The sequence below is a fragment of the Triturus cristatus genome, chromosome 1_1 (genome assembly GCF_964204655.1).
Source record: "Triturus cristatus chromosome 1_1, aTriCri1.1, whole genome shotgun sequence".
In the NCBI taxonomy this organism is placed as follows: Eukaryota; Metazoa; Chordata; class Amphibia; order Caudata; family Salamandridae; genus Triturus; species Triturus cristatus.
The window spans coordinates 64,882,789-64,895,637 of NC_140579.1; the positions used below are offsets into that span (position 1 = coordinate 64,882,789).

Sequence of the window (12,849 nt, forward strand, 5' to 3'; positions counted from 1 at the left end):
TCCGCGTTGAACTGATGAAGAATTCCCTGGTTTGCTTTGGGTTTCTTTAACTTCGGGAAGCTATTCCATCGGATGGTTGATTATTGCTGTGGGTCGGACAATCTATCCAGTAAATGGTAGCGGAGACTCTGGATATTTTATCCATGTGATCGGAGGGCCACCAACTTTAAGATCTGGGTAAATATAAATGAGAGGTGAAAGAAATATGCTCATGTTCTGAAGATTTAATGTTTCCCGGAAATAAACAAAGTGTATTAAATGCTGTATCTTCTGAATGCTAATGCGAGGAAAAGTAATATTAGATAAACAAGGTTTGGATTAATAAGAAATGAGTTTGTGATTCTTTGATGAAGTATTGAAATTTACTTAAATGGTTCCTAGGCTTTAATTGTGTTTTAGCAGGTTCTAAATCACCATCAACCAGTCCAACTAATTGGTCCATCGACCAAGTGGTGGAGTGCCTTGATGTTAAAGTCAGGATTCTATAGGTGCAGATGAATATAATGCATATAATGTAAAGAAATTTAATCCTGATAGGTCATAATGTAGCCACATGTCCAGCACTTTTTCTCCTGTGTACAGATTCGAGTGAGACGAGTGCGTGCTGGTGTTATGGGCCCCACCAATGAATGAATGTATGAATGAGTTAGTGTGATGACGAGTCTGTGACATAGGGAGGATATGTAAATTTGGCCTTTTCCGCTGGAGCAGATCATACTGCTTTTAACTGTTATTCAGTAGCGGGGCTGAATGAGCCGTTACCACAAAATCAGGAGCCCCGAGAGCTCGTTAGTGCTTCCGGGTGGAGCTGCGCTTGCACTTCCGGGGCAAATCCAGGATCTTTGAACGAGGAGGTTCTGATGAGGAACAGTTTTGTTGCCGGGAGCAAACTTTTAAGGGATTCTCCTCAGTCCAGAACGGTTTCCATTCGTGGTGAAATATTATTACACCGAATTTCCGGGTTCAGACCTCCCAAAGATAAACTAGACCACAGAGCCGCACACAATGAGTACTTAAACACAAAAGCTATCGAAAGGAGATACAAACCTTGTAGGCGAGGACTTCCCACAGCAGAGCTATCCCTTAGGTTTCCTACACTTACCAGCTCGATCTCAAACTGCACACCTTGATCATGATTCACAGTTTACTTGTATTATTTAGCTTATGTTTTCTTACTTTCTTTTTTGCTTCAATTCTGCGCCTTGCATATTGCCACGACCACTGGAACTGTCCGTCAGGAGACAATCAAATTATGCAGCGGAGTTGAATAAATTATGCAGCAGAATGTGGAACATTTTGTTTTAGTATTAACTCATTATTTTGGCATTTTTACACGTTAACACTTTCTGGGCAAACGTTTCACCTCATTAGCACCACTTTGACACCCATATACAGAAATAAGTGATAACAAATTAACCAGTCAATCTTTGCGAAGGGCGTTGAACTGGGCGGCATGACGTGTGGCTGTATTTCCAGTAAATTTTGATCCATTTGAGTGAAAAAACGTTTTTCTGCTCAATTTTGCAGTTCATGCAGCAGGTGATGGATTGTGTGGCAAATTCTGCAAATCCACAATTGTGCGAAAAACGTGCAGCCGCATAAAACGCATAATTCTAGTGGCCGAGCATATTGCTGATGGGGCCAATGGAACCGTCTGACGATGGAGGGCTGTGGGGACTTCTTCAGGGGTCCCAGGGCAGGCAGGTGTCATTGGGCTCAGTTCCTTGATGTCCCCAAAACTGATCAACAAGACCACCCTTCAGTCTCTCGGGGTGGCGAAGTCGAGCAGTCCAAGGTTTACTCGGGGAGGTGGTTGGATGTCAGAGACTCTGCACTTAACACAAGCATCCAACAGAAGTTAACAAATCAGTGTCCAGCCAAAAGAAATACTTTACTACTGCTCACACGATCAATGCACATACACCGGCGTAATTTAAAGCAGACGTATCTTACGGCTACTATGGAACAGTACCTGGCATAGCTAGGAGGCCAGGCTACCATGGTAACTGTACCTTGGCACAATACCCTGTAGGTGAGGAATCTCTGGGGTACAAAATGGAGCTTCTCTCCGCTCTCCACCCCGTGTCAGACTTCAGTGTCACAGCATCTTTGCCGTGTTCATTGAGGCAGGGCACAGAAGCTGGCATCCTCGTCACCCGGGCACACTGCCTAGAGGGGTATTTCACAGAACGGAGAGCCTTCTCGCGTGTTTGTGCTCTGGAGGCAACTTTTAGATGGATACCAGTGTCCAGGATGGTAAACAAAGCGTTCTCATGACATCAAAGGGAACATTCTCCCCTTCATTTGAATTCATTTTTCTTTTGTATGGTTCTTGTTTGCGGACTGACAAGAGCTCCGAGTCCATCAAGTGGGGATGTTTAGACAATCGGGTGAAAAGTGACCCCTCTTTCGATGCTTGAATATGACGTCCACAGCTAGAAGGTGACCAATTCACTCTTCTCAGGCCCAGGTTCACCAGGTGAAGCATTTCTGTCATTTGCGGTGATTGCGCTAGAAATGTTTTTGGGTTACCATCTGCATATACCTGAGATGAGGGGCGGCGGAAGGGGCAAGTTCATCTGTACATGTGAAACAGCTGTGGAATCCTATCTGTGACGGTGGCCTTGATTAATGCGGGGTCTTTGTGTATAATCTCTCCTTCTCCTCTCCTGCTCTCGCTCTCAGACCCCTCCCTGCATGAGTCTCACTAACCCAGCACTTTGCCACATACGCCCCCAGTGCAGCTTTACAAACCCCGCATCACCCAGTGCTAGAAAGTGTTCAGTAAAGTCCTGCTTTTGGAAACCAGTGCGGCGGCTGTCGGCTTTTATTAAAAGCGAGAATGAAACAAACGCACCACAGAGTCCACTCGACTGAGATGTTCTGGTCCGGATCGAGACAACTTCCAAATCAGAAAGACAGGCATGATCGGGTCAACATTTTATTTTTCAGCGCTCCCCGATACTGGAGAGGAATATGGGGGGTGGGCTTCACCGAAGAAGACCCTGAAAAGTGTGTGTGTGGGGGGGGACCCTGAAAAGTGTGTGTGTGGAGGGACCCTGAAAAGTGTGTGTGTGTGGGGAGGCGGGGGTCATCATCACCCTCCCTCACTCCCAGCCGTGACCCTGACCGGGGAGGGAGCTGTGTTCCAGGAGTGGGGGAGGGGGGTGGCAGCAGGAAGCCATACCCGGCACTTGCTGGCCAGGGCTCAGCAGCACTCAAGTACCAGGGGCAGCCCCGGCCCTGCACCGCTCGGCTTCGGAAACAAACCCCTTCGCTCCTCTTCATAGAGCGGAGGATTGAAACGAACAGAAGCGGATCTAGAAACGACACCGCTGTTCCAATGTGGACTCCTACCACCCTGAACAATGCTTAGAAACAATGGCTTTATGTGGGGGGGGGGGGGGGGGGGGGGGGGGCTCTGGATACAGTTTCACCCGGAGCTGCTCTCACTCTTGTGTCACCGGCAGGACCCGCAGCGCCCCCGCATTTCTCCCTCCCTCGGTGAGTCCTGGACTGAAGTAAGACCGCAGGGTGGGGGGGAAGGGGGCCCTGGAGAAGGTGAAGAGCAGAGACCGGTCAGTCACATTGTACACCGAGAGCCTGCGCGCCTCATAGTCCAGGAAGAGGCCCACAGCCCTGGGGGGCACACAGGGGGCCAGGGGGGTGGAGGGTCCAGCGAGAGCTCTGTCTTCACCATCTGTGAGCCACACTGCCCAGAATCCATTCTTAGGTGACGCTCTGATCTCCCCCTTCCGGCTCGCAGCCTCGTCACACACCCCCAGCTCCCAGTCCGTCTTGCCCCCCACCTCCACCTCCCAGTAATGCTTCCCGGAGCTCAGCCTCTCCCTCCCCAGGACAATGATGCATTCATCGAATCTCTGGTCCGTGCCGGGCAGATCCTGGTCTCTGTCTCCCAGCCTCACGCTCCTTCCGTCCTCGGACAGGACGAGGCTCCGATGAGCGGTGTCCGGATCCAGGGTCACCGCAGCTGCAAGAGAGAGAGAAGCAGAGATGAGAGCTCAGAAATCAGCCGTCCATAATAAAGTGGTCTACTCCTACTCAGCCCGTCGCTGCAGCAGCCCCACCCCAACTGACGCCATCCTCATTTCACCCGCACCCCTTTTAATCGTAGTAATTAGTGTATAGTCATCATCACAGCTTCTTTCCAAACCGCCCTTAGTGGTGAAGTGCTGTTGTCTGTAAGTGCTGTACGTATCAGGGTATTATAGCTCACAACTGAATCAGGAGGGGCAGGGCTTTTATTACCCCGGGTCCTGCCGGTGCTAAACACCAGGTGCCCAGACGGGTTCCAATCAGGGCCTGACCCTCAGCGTGATAGAAACCTTACCTGGCAGGCAGTCCCAGCCCTCACAGAGACTGGTTTGTTTATTGAGAATGAGCTGAGATCCTCAGGGGGCAGTATCGGTGGAGTGCAAAGGTCAGGCGCTAAATGTAACACCTATAACATCATTTCCTGTCCACAGTCATGCTGACCAACGGGCAGGGCCCAAGGTCACTGGGCAGTGGAGAGAGAGGGGGGGGGGGGGCTGTGAGGCTCTGCGGTCTGACTAGGATGGAAAGAGTAGCTCAGTGGGGTGACTTGTGAGCCCCATTTATCGCGTGAATCATTCATAGGAACCCCACATTGGGCTCTCCCAGCCTTTCATCCTTTCTAGGTGGATACCACTGGACACGACTCAGTATTCGGGGGCAGTCCACTCTTGGTTTGTAAATGCAGGTTATTGTACTCGGCAGCACTGACTGCTGAGTGACTGAAGAGGGCTTGGCTTGGCTGAGACTGATGGAAATGCAGAGGTGGAGGCGAGGAAGTAAAGCAGGCGGGTTGTGCTTTGGTGACTACATGGGCCTTTCTCTTAACCCCAGGCAGAGCTTGGGACTGTATCTGCCCCCAGGTGACCACAAACACACCAGCGGCCCACCGCTGAACCATGTGCGCCACCAAACCCGAGTCTTTATTTACTGTCTCACAAAAGGGTTTTAATTAGAAACGAGCTGGAAGATAGACGGTTGCGAGATTAAACATTTGGTTTTTGACAGAGGCGATCTGATTTTTAGGAAGTTATAAAATTCAATATCATTTAGTTTGTGTTTTTCATGGAGGGCGGCGAAGGTGATGGAGTAGTTTTTGTTTTCTAATTGAAAGGGGTAGCAGATCCCGTTCTCTATCCATGATTCAAAGGTTAAGCTTTTCCCCTTGTATAGAATCCTGCTATTGGCCCAGAGTGATTCGTTTTTTGACTCGATTTGGGTGTTTTTAAGGATCGGCTTTGAGGTATAGGGGTATCTGTTTGCTGTTAGTAGAGCGAGAGGATTTAGGTGGTTTAGGATGGCGTTCTCCACCTGCAACCATGCCGGTGTGTAACCATCCTGCGGCGCTATCTAGTAAGATCCTTGTTTTGCTAGAAACGCTCATTGGAAAGTTTTGTAGTCTGCTAGGTTTACTCCTCCTAGTTTTTTCTCCAGTCTTAGTTTTTTAATGCTTATCCGAGCTTTCTTTCCACGCCAGAGGAATTTCGAGATCATAATATCAATTTTGCGGTGGAAATCATCTGTGAGTAGGAGTGGGAGCATGCTGATCAGATAATTAATCTTTGGCGTGATCATCATTTTGATTGTTTCTATTCTGCCCCACCACTTTATGAACTTTGGTGACCATGATTCTAGGAGTTTCTTAACATTCTCTAGCATTATTTTCTCGTTATGATGTAGTGTGTCAATTAGGTCATTGCCAAATTTTATTCCCAGGTATTTGATGTATCCCACTTGCCCTGATAAACCTGAACCCCCCCCCCCCCAGCCTGTCACTCGTACAGTGAATATTTAATGGTTTGCATTCAGATTTGTCATTATTTAATTTATACCCAGAGAGCCAGGAGTATTCTGCTATCGATTGCATCAGGCCAACAATTGAGGACTTTGACTGTTCTGTTACTATTAAAATATCGTCAGCGTAGGCGGCTACTTTTATGTCAATGCCGTTGATATTTATGCCCTTTATGTTCTTATTTAGTTTGATGTCTTGGATGAGAGGTTCTGGTGCTAGTAGGAATAGCGAGGGGGGACAGTGGGCATCCTTGTCTGGTGCCCTGTTGCAGGGTGAAGGGGTCAGAAAGTGACCCGCTAACCACTATTCTGGCTGAGGGCTCCCGGTACAGGGCCATCACCATCCGTATGTGTCCTTCACCAAGGTTGAAGGCCTGCATACAGCACTCCAGGAATTCCCAGGAGACTCTGTCGAAGGCCTTCTCTGCGTCCAAAGTAATGGCCACAGCTGGTACCAATTTGGTAGATGCCTGCTCTATGATATGGCAGAGAAGTCGTGTGTTGTCATTGTACATGCGTGTCCCTAGGAAGCCCACCTGTGAGTTACTTAATAGTTTGGGGAGTGCGGAGTTTAGTCTGACTGCAAGTATTTCCGCGTATATCTTGCAGTCCACGTTAATAAGGGATATAGGTCTGTAGTTTTTTGGTGATAAGTGGTCTTTACCTTCTTTGGGGAACACTATAATGTTAGCCTCTGTCATGGATTTTGGCACCCCCCCATTAGCAGCAGCATGGTTAAAGACATGTTTCATAGTTGGTTTCAGTTGGTTTAGAAAAGCCCAGCAGGGAACCCATCTGGCTCCGGGGCTTTATTGTCTTTCAGAGATTTGACTACCATTTCGATTTCGGAGGAATTAATTTCTTGGCCTAACCTGAGCATCTCATCGTTGTTTAATTGTGGTAGGCCAAGTCTATCTAGGTATCTAGAGCATTTCTCTTTGTTGAGGGTCTGGTCTTTCTTGTATAGTTCCTGGTAGAACTCTTGGAAGGTCTTAAGGACGTCTTTGTGTTTTGTGTGGGTTCTGTTATTTGAGTCAGTGATGAAAGAGACGGCGAATTGGCTACGTTTGTGTTTTAAGTAGGAGGCCAATAATTTTCCCGCTTTATTGGCCTCGCACAGATTAAGGGCTTTGTATTTATTAATCCACAGCCCCGCCCTCTCACTCAGTATTTTGTTGTATTCGTACTTCATCTGTGTAAGTTTAGATAAAAGTCTATTATCCTTAACAGCCTTCGCATGGGATAATTCAAGGTTTTTAATCTCCCGCTGCTCTAGTCTTGAGTTTGTATTTTTGTTGATTTTAGATTGAATCTCAATTATTGTGCCTCTGATTGCCGCCTTCAGAGTATTGGGGTTAGTCTCAGGGTCAGAGCTATGTGAGCAATTCTCTCTGATTGACATCTGGCGTAGGCGTAACCCCACTCTCACTAAATTCACACATTATTCAGGTCAACGCAACACATGGACGAGGATTGATTTCTGGCTCCTATCCCCCGAAGTAACCTCGTGTATCAGACATTGATTATGCTTCCTAGAACTTACTCTGATCATTCCCCAATCCTCCTTCACCTCCTGGACCCGCAGCCAGAGGGATACGAGAGGCAGTGGCGCTTCCCTGGTCGGGCCCTCCTTGACTATCTATTTCGCCACAAAATTGGCGAAGCAATAGAGGACTATTTAGCTCTCAACACTGGGTCGGTGGACCCATGGGCAATGCTGTGGGAGGAATTCAAGGCCTATATCCGTGGCGTCTGCATCTCTAAACACGGGGGGTACTCAAATCTCTGCCCACATCTCCAGCCAAATTGGAGGATGATTTAGTAGCACTTGACAACGAGGCTCAAACTCCCCCGGTATCCCCCTCGTGGGAAGCAGCAGATTGCGAGATCCTTTATTTAGGCAAATATCAAGCGGCCCGTTGCTACGGAGAGGGGGACCGCCCGGGCCGTACACTGGCGCAAACGCTTCGTTCACCCAATAGCAAGGCCTGTATTGCCGAGATTCGTTCTGCGCAAGGGACCTTTCTCACATCCCCCACTGATATTTGGGATGAATTCCGGTCGTACTACACTATGTTATACATGTCTAGGCTGGGCCGAGACCCAACTGAGCAGGAAGCATATCTTTCTGAAGTGGCCCTTGTATACCTTGAAAGGGATATGCAGGAATTCATGGCGGAACCTATAACCAAGACCGAAGTACGTGGAGCAATAAAAGTGCTATGGGGCTCCTCCGCCCCTGGCCTTGACGGCTTTACTGGGGAGTTCTATAAAGCCTTCTCTGACCTACTGGCGCCGAAGTTGATTGAAGTGTATGCCGAGGCCCTGGAACGACAGACTCTACTGCCCACACTGAGTGAAGGGGTTATCATTCTCCTGCCTAAGCCCGGTAAAGACCCCACCCTCTGCAGATCCTATCGGCCGCTTTCGCTATTGAATGTTGACTACAAAATCCTCGCTAAAATTGTCGCCAATAGACTTTCCCAATTAATGGAATCCATCATCTCTCAGCACAATCAGGTTTTGTTCCCCATAGGTCGACTTCTTTAAATTTGCGAATGCTGTTTGCAGTGCTCCATAAAATAAGTCCTGAGACACCGGCAGCGGCAATATTACTAGACACAGAGAAAGCCTTTGATACACTGGAATGGCCTTTCTTTATGTCCATCATGCATCGCATGGGCATGCCGGCTGGATTTATAGCCACGGTTGGCCTACTATATAGTCGGCCAACAGCCCGGCTTCGCATAAACGGGACCCTCTCTGAATCTTTTTCACCTACCCCGCGGCACGCATCAGGGTTGTCCTTTGTCGCCTCGGTTGTTCATTCTCGCTATGGATCCTCTCCTCCGTCATTTTCAAGAGCGTCATCTGCATAGGGGACTTCAGTTCAAGACGGGCCCTCTGTTGGTCTCTTTATATGCTGACGACACTATCCTATATGTCCGGGAGCCGCACCTGAACCTTGATCCGCTCCTCAAAGAGAGTCTCATTGGTTTGGGCAGCATTCTGGATTAGGCTTTAATTGGCGAAAATCCATTATTTTCTCTTTGACTGCCAGTACCTCTCTTTGGGAATGCGAGTTCCCTTTGGAATGGTGCTCGGACTCAACAAAATATCTGGGTACTCATATTCACCTGGACCCGGTCCAGATTATTCGACTAAACTATGGACAGGCAATAGCGAAATTCGAGACTCAGGTGTACAGGTGGCTTCGGCTCCCACTATCCATGGCAGGTAGAATTGCCATAGTCAAAATGATGATCCTTCCTAAATTTCTGTATTTTTTTAAACAATATTCCTATCCCCCTCACCCACAGTTTATTTTCATCCCTCCGTTCAAATCTTATCCGTCTGGTCTGGGGCGGAAAGCAGCAACGTGTTAGATGGAGGATACTCAGTCTATCATACGATCGAGGTGGCCTCGGGGTTCCGGATTTTTATTTATACTATTTGGTGGCTCAGAGTAGTTTCGCCTTCGCGTGGTATCACCCAGACGCCAGGATTCCGTTTCTGCGCCCAGAGGCTGACTTAGTCCTTCCTGAGCGATTGGCCGCCGTCCTGCCCAGAGGAGAAACTAGGGATCCCGTAGATCTACAGACAGTTTCGAACACAAGTTGGGCGTGGAGCAGGCTCCACCGCTATGCTGGGGCATTGGTTTTATATCCGTCAGCTCTGCCACTTCCCAATCCTCGTTGGCTTCCTATTTCAAATGTATCCGGGCGGTCCCATTTTTTCGGCCACTGAGGAAGCGCGTTTTCAGGAGGCCACGTTCATGGATAAATTTGTGCATTTTGCAGCACACATAGAAAGATGAAAAAGCCTCTCAGAATTGTTTTTGTGCGGGTAGTTGCCCTTTCCTGCACAGAAAAATCCTGCCTACCATACAGGCATCATGGTGCAAAGGTGCCTGCGTTGGTGCTAGTTTGGCAAAACAGTGCCAGTGCAAGGGAAGAAGACAGGAATGCACCATATAGGATAAATGCGGTGCATTCCTGCCCTTTTACTGTGATGCATGGGAGCGCAGCATGGTGACTGCGCAACTAACCTAGTAAATATGGCACTGAATCAGAAAACCCTTTCAGCAGATTATATTCTGCCGCAACGCAGAATAGTCCTCATTTCATCCAAACATTTTTTTCTGCTGTCAGATGCCACAATATGTGTGCATGTAGGGACTGCCCTCCCACTGACATCATGGACGTCAGATCTACCAACTTACATGGTGCCACCATGTGTCAGCATCTCACACACAGGCACACAGCGAAGAGACTTTCATACAAGGGAGCACAGAAATGTGCTGGCCACCTTTGTTTGCCTATTAGGAAGAGCAGAGTGTAAAAGCTGCAGGTAATCCTTCTGACGACATCTCCACCAGGGTTTCCCAGTGGTAGAGCAGGCAGTGGCTCTGTCGTCAGGAAAACCATCTCTTGACCTGTAAATGATGCAGGGAGTGTGAAAGGCTATCCAACAGTGTCTGGTAGATGTCCCATTATCGCTTATCCAGACATATGAGCCGTAAACTCTGGTCAGGAATGAGCCAAGGCACTTTATACATTAAATGATGGGGAGTTTACAATCCAAATTGGAGAGGTAGTCCGCCATCTTTGGAAAGGAAGCTTCACTGAGCGAGGTGAGACGAGTAAGAGAAGAGGCAGTATACATTTGTTTGTAGGTTTAGTTAGAGATTATTGAGAGTCATCCAGAGTTGAATTTTATAAAATGCCGAAGAGAGTGAGGAGATCTTTAAATATAATTCTGTCATTGGGACTTTAATGGAATGATAAGCCGGGTAATGTCAAACAAGAAACCTTGAGAAACACTTCGTGAGAGAAACATAAGCCAAAAAAGAGGCTTGAACTCACCCACCAAGAGCAGAGAAACTGAAAACGGTACTATCATTTACATTTCTTTAGTGTCCAAGTAGAGCCTTATGAATGACCATACCAAAACCGCAGCTAGATCTAAGAAGACCAATAAACACGAGCGACCACTGAAGTTTACAGAAGGCATTATCTGCTAGTTATAGCAGGAATTCCATTACTGTAATCTGGTCAGAAGGCCACTCATCCAGCAGGTTAATTTCAAATGTAAAATCACTGTGTAGGGTGGCCATGCAACCCTCCCAGGCTTTGGCAAAAAGTGAAGTCTCAACAATGGACAACATTATTTAGATACCCTGTGTCTTCAGAATTATTTTTTAATTAAGGTTAGGTCTGGAATTGTCCGTAAATGGCCCAGATGTTTACTTATGTCTTTTACAAGTATACCAGGACAGGGATCAGCTGATGGCTTGAATTTAAGATGGTATTATCCATTTTAAAGACAACCAGTTGGATGGGAATGTTCTGTGTAGCAAGGAAAGAAGATGTTTGGGAGTGAGACTGACACTTTTCTGGTGTAAAAATAGAGCACATTCTTTTCTTTCACTTTTGGATCTGATAGAAGGAGGGGGATTGGTAGTGTTTTTCTTTCTGTAATCAAATCAACCGTGATAAATTGCGCTGAAATATGCTGTTCCCTCTATTTTTAGGTTTTGAATGCATATTGGGGCAGATTTACAAGAAAGTGACTGTACAGATGCGTCACTTTCCCTGCACCACTCTTAGAAACACTTGTGCCACCATACATGCGCCTTATTTACAATACGGCGCACTATGGCGCAAGGATTGACAGATGCGTCAGAAATTCTGGCGCATCTGTCGGTGGAAAAGTCACGCACTGCTGGAGTCGTATCGCATTATAGTAACAATGGGGTAACCCAGTATCCCTCAGAACCTGGGCAATCATATACAAAACTAACAATTGGTTCTGTCGGGTGTGGATTATTTCTTAAAACATGAGACCAGTCATTGGTTAATTCACATGGAAAACAAATTGTCATAAACAACACACATAGAGACCAAAAAGGGGGTATTCAAAAAGTTTTATAAATTACGTCATTTATAAATACCCACATTAAATTTGCATGGCTGTCACGACAAAAAGTAAACTGTAATTTGTGACAAAGTGACATGAGGTGCTCAGTGCTGTAGTGAGGGTGCGTAATATATACAAAGTGACTTTTGTAGTATTGACGTTTCTTTTAAAAGGCCAGAACAACACAGCTATTTGAATAGTTCTGTAGACTGAATAAGTAGGTCTTTATACAGAGTCTTTCAGCTGGTCCAGGGGATATGTCGACGTTTCAACCCAAGGGGGCATTGTTGTCTTAGTCAATGCGGGTCTTCATCAGGACAGGGACAATGGGGACAGCCTAACGGGGCCCAGTGCGATTCAAGGGGCGAGTTATTGCTCTTTGTCTTGTGTGGGCATGCACGCAGTAGCGAAAGTATAATGCGCAGCAAGAATTCTTCCCAGTTGAGTTTCCCAGTGAAGGAAATCGACTCCTGTCTTCCAAATATTCTGGAATGGCAAAATAGATGAGTGTGGTGGAGGATCACAGGCAACCGTCCTGTCTCCTATGATCATAAAGATCACTGTGCGATTCTTGAAGAAACCCAGGAAAAAACGAATTATTCCGGTCGGCGGGCCCAGGCAAACGTCCTATCTCATCCAGCTCTGAGTCGTATCGCAAGCACAACGTAACTCCAGCAACGCGTGTTAAGGCCTATTCCCACTGAGGTTCCGTGTGAGACGGGACGGCACTTTTGAGTAGTGACGAATATGGATGAGTTTGGTATCTACGAACCGCAAATGACGAGTATAGTGGGTGTACGAAGTTTCGCTATGCAGCCACGTATGGTTCGTCTCATTTTTGGGTTTGTTCATCCGAACCCTTGGGTTCCATTTTAGATACAGCATCCATTTTGTTTCTTGCCCTCAGGTAGTCAGCGAACGGGCTTTGTCCGCTTCGTGACCCTGGGACTCTCAAGCTTGTACGAGGGACACGTGTTCCTTTGAGGTGACTTTTACGATGAGGGAAATGACACGACTGAGGCAGATGGCCCCGCTCAAGGCTCATCTTGCCGCGCCGGTCTATTGTTTCAGCCACGCATACAT

At 47.4% G+C, this 12,849-nt stretch overlaps 1 protein-coding gene across 3 annotated transcripts in view; it reads right to left on the minus strand.

Moving 5' to 3' along the window:
* Window positions 1–3,449: 3,449 nt before the first annotated feature.
* LOC146869418 (E3 ubiquitin-protein ligase TRIM39-like) overlaps window positions 3,450–12,849 on the minus strand; it is a 232,881-nt gene continuing 223,481 nt past the window's right edge. For all 3 annotated transcript variants that reach the window (XM_085599819.1, XM_085599817.1, XM_085599818.1), the window contains one exon: window positions 3,450–3,991. In XM_085599819.1, coding sequence (XP_085455945.1) covers window positions 3,450–3,991 — 542 coding nt within the window. The remainder of the gene's footprint in view (window positions 3,992–12,849) is intronic.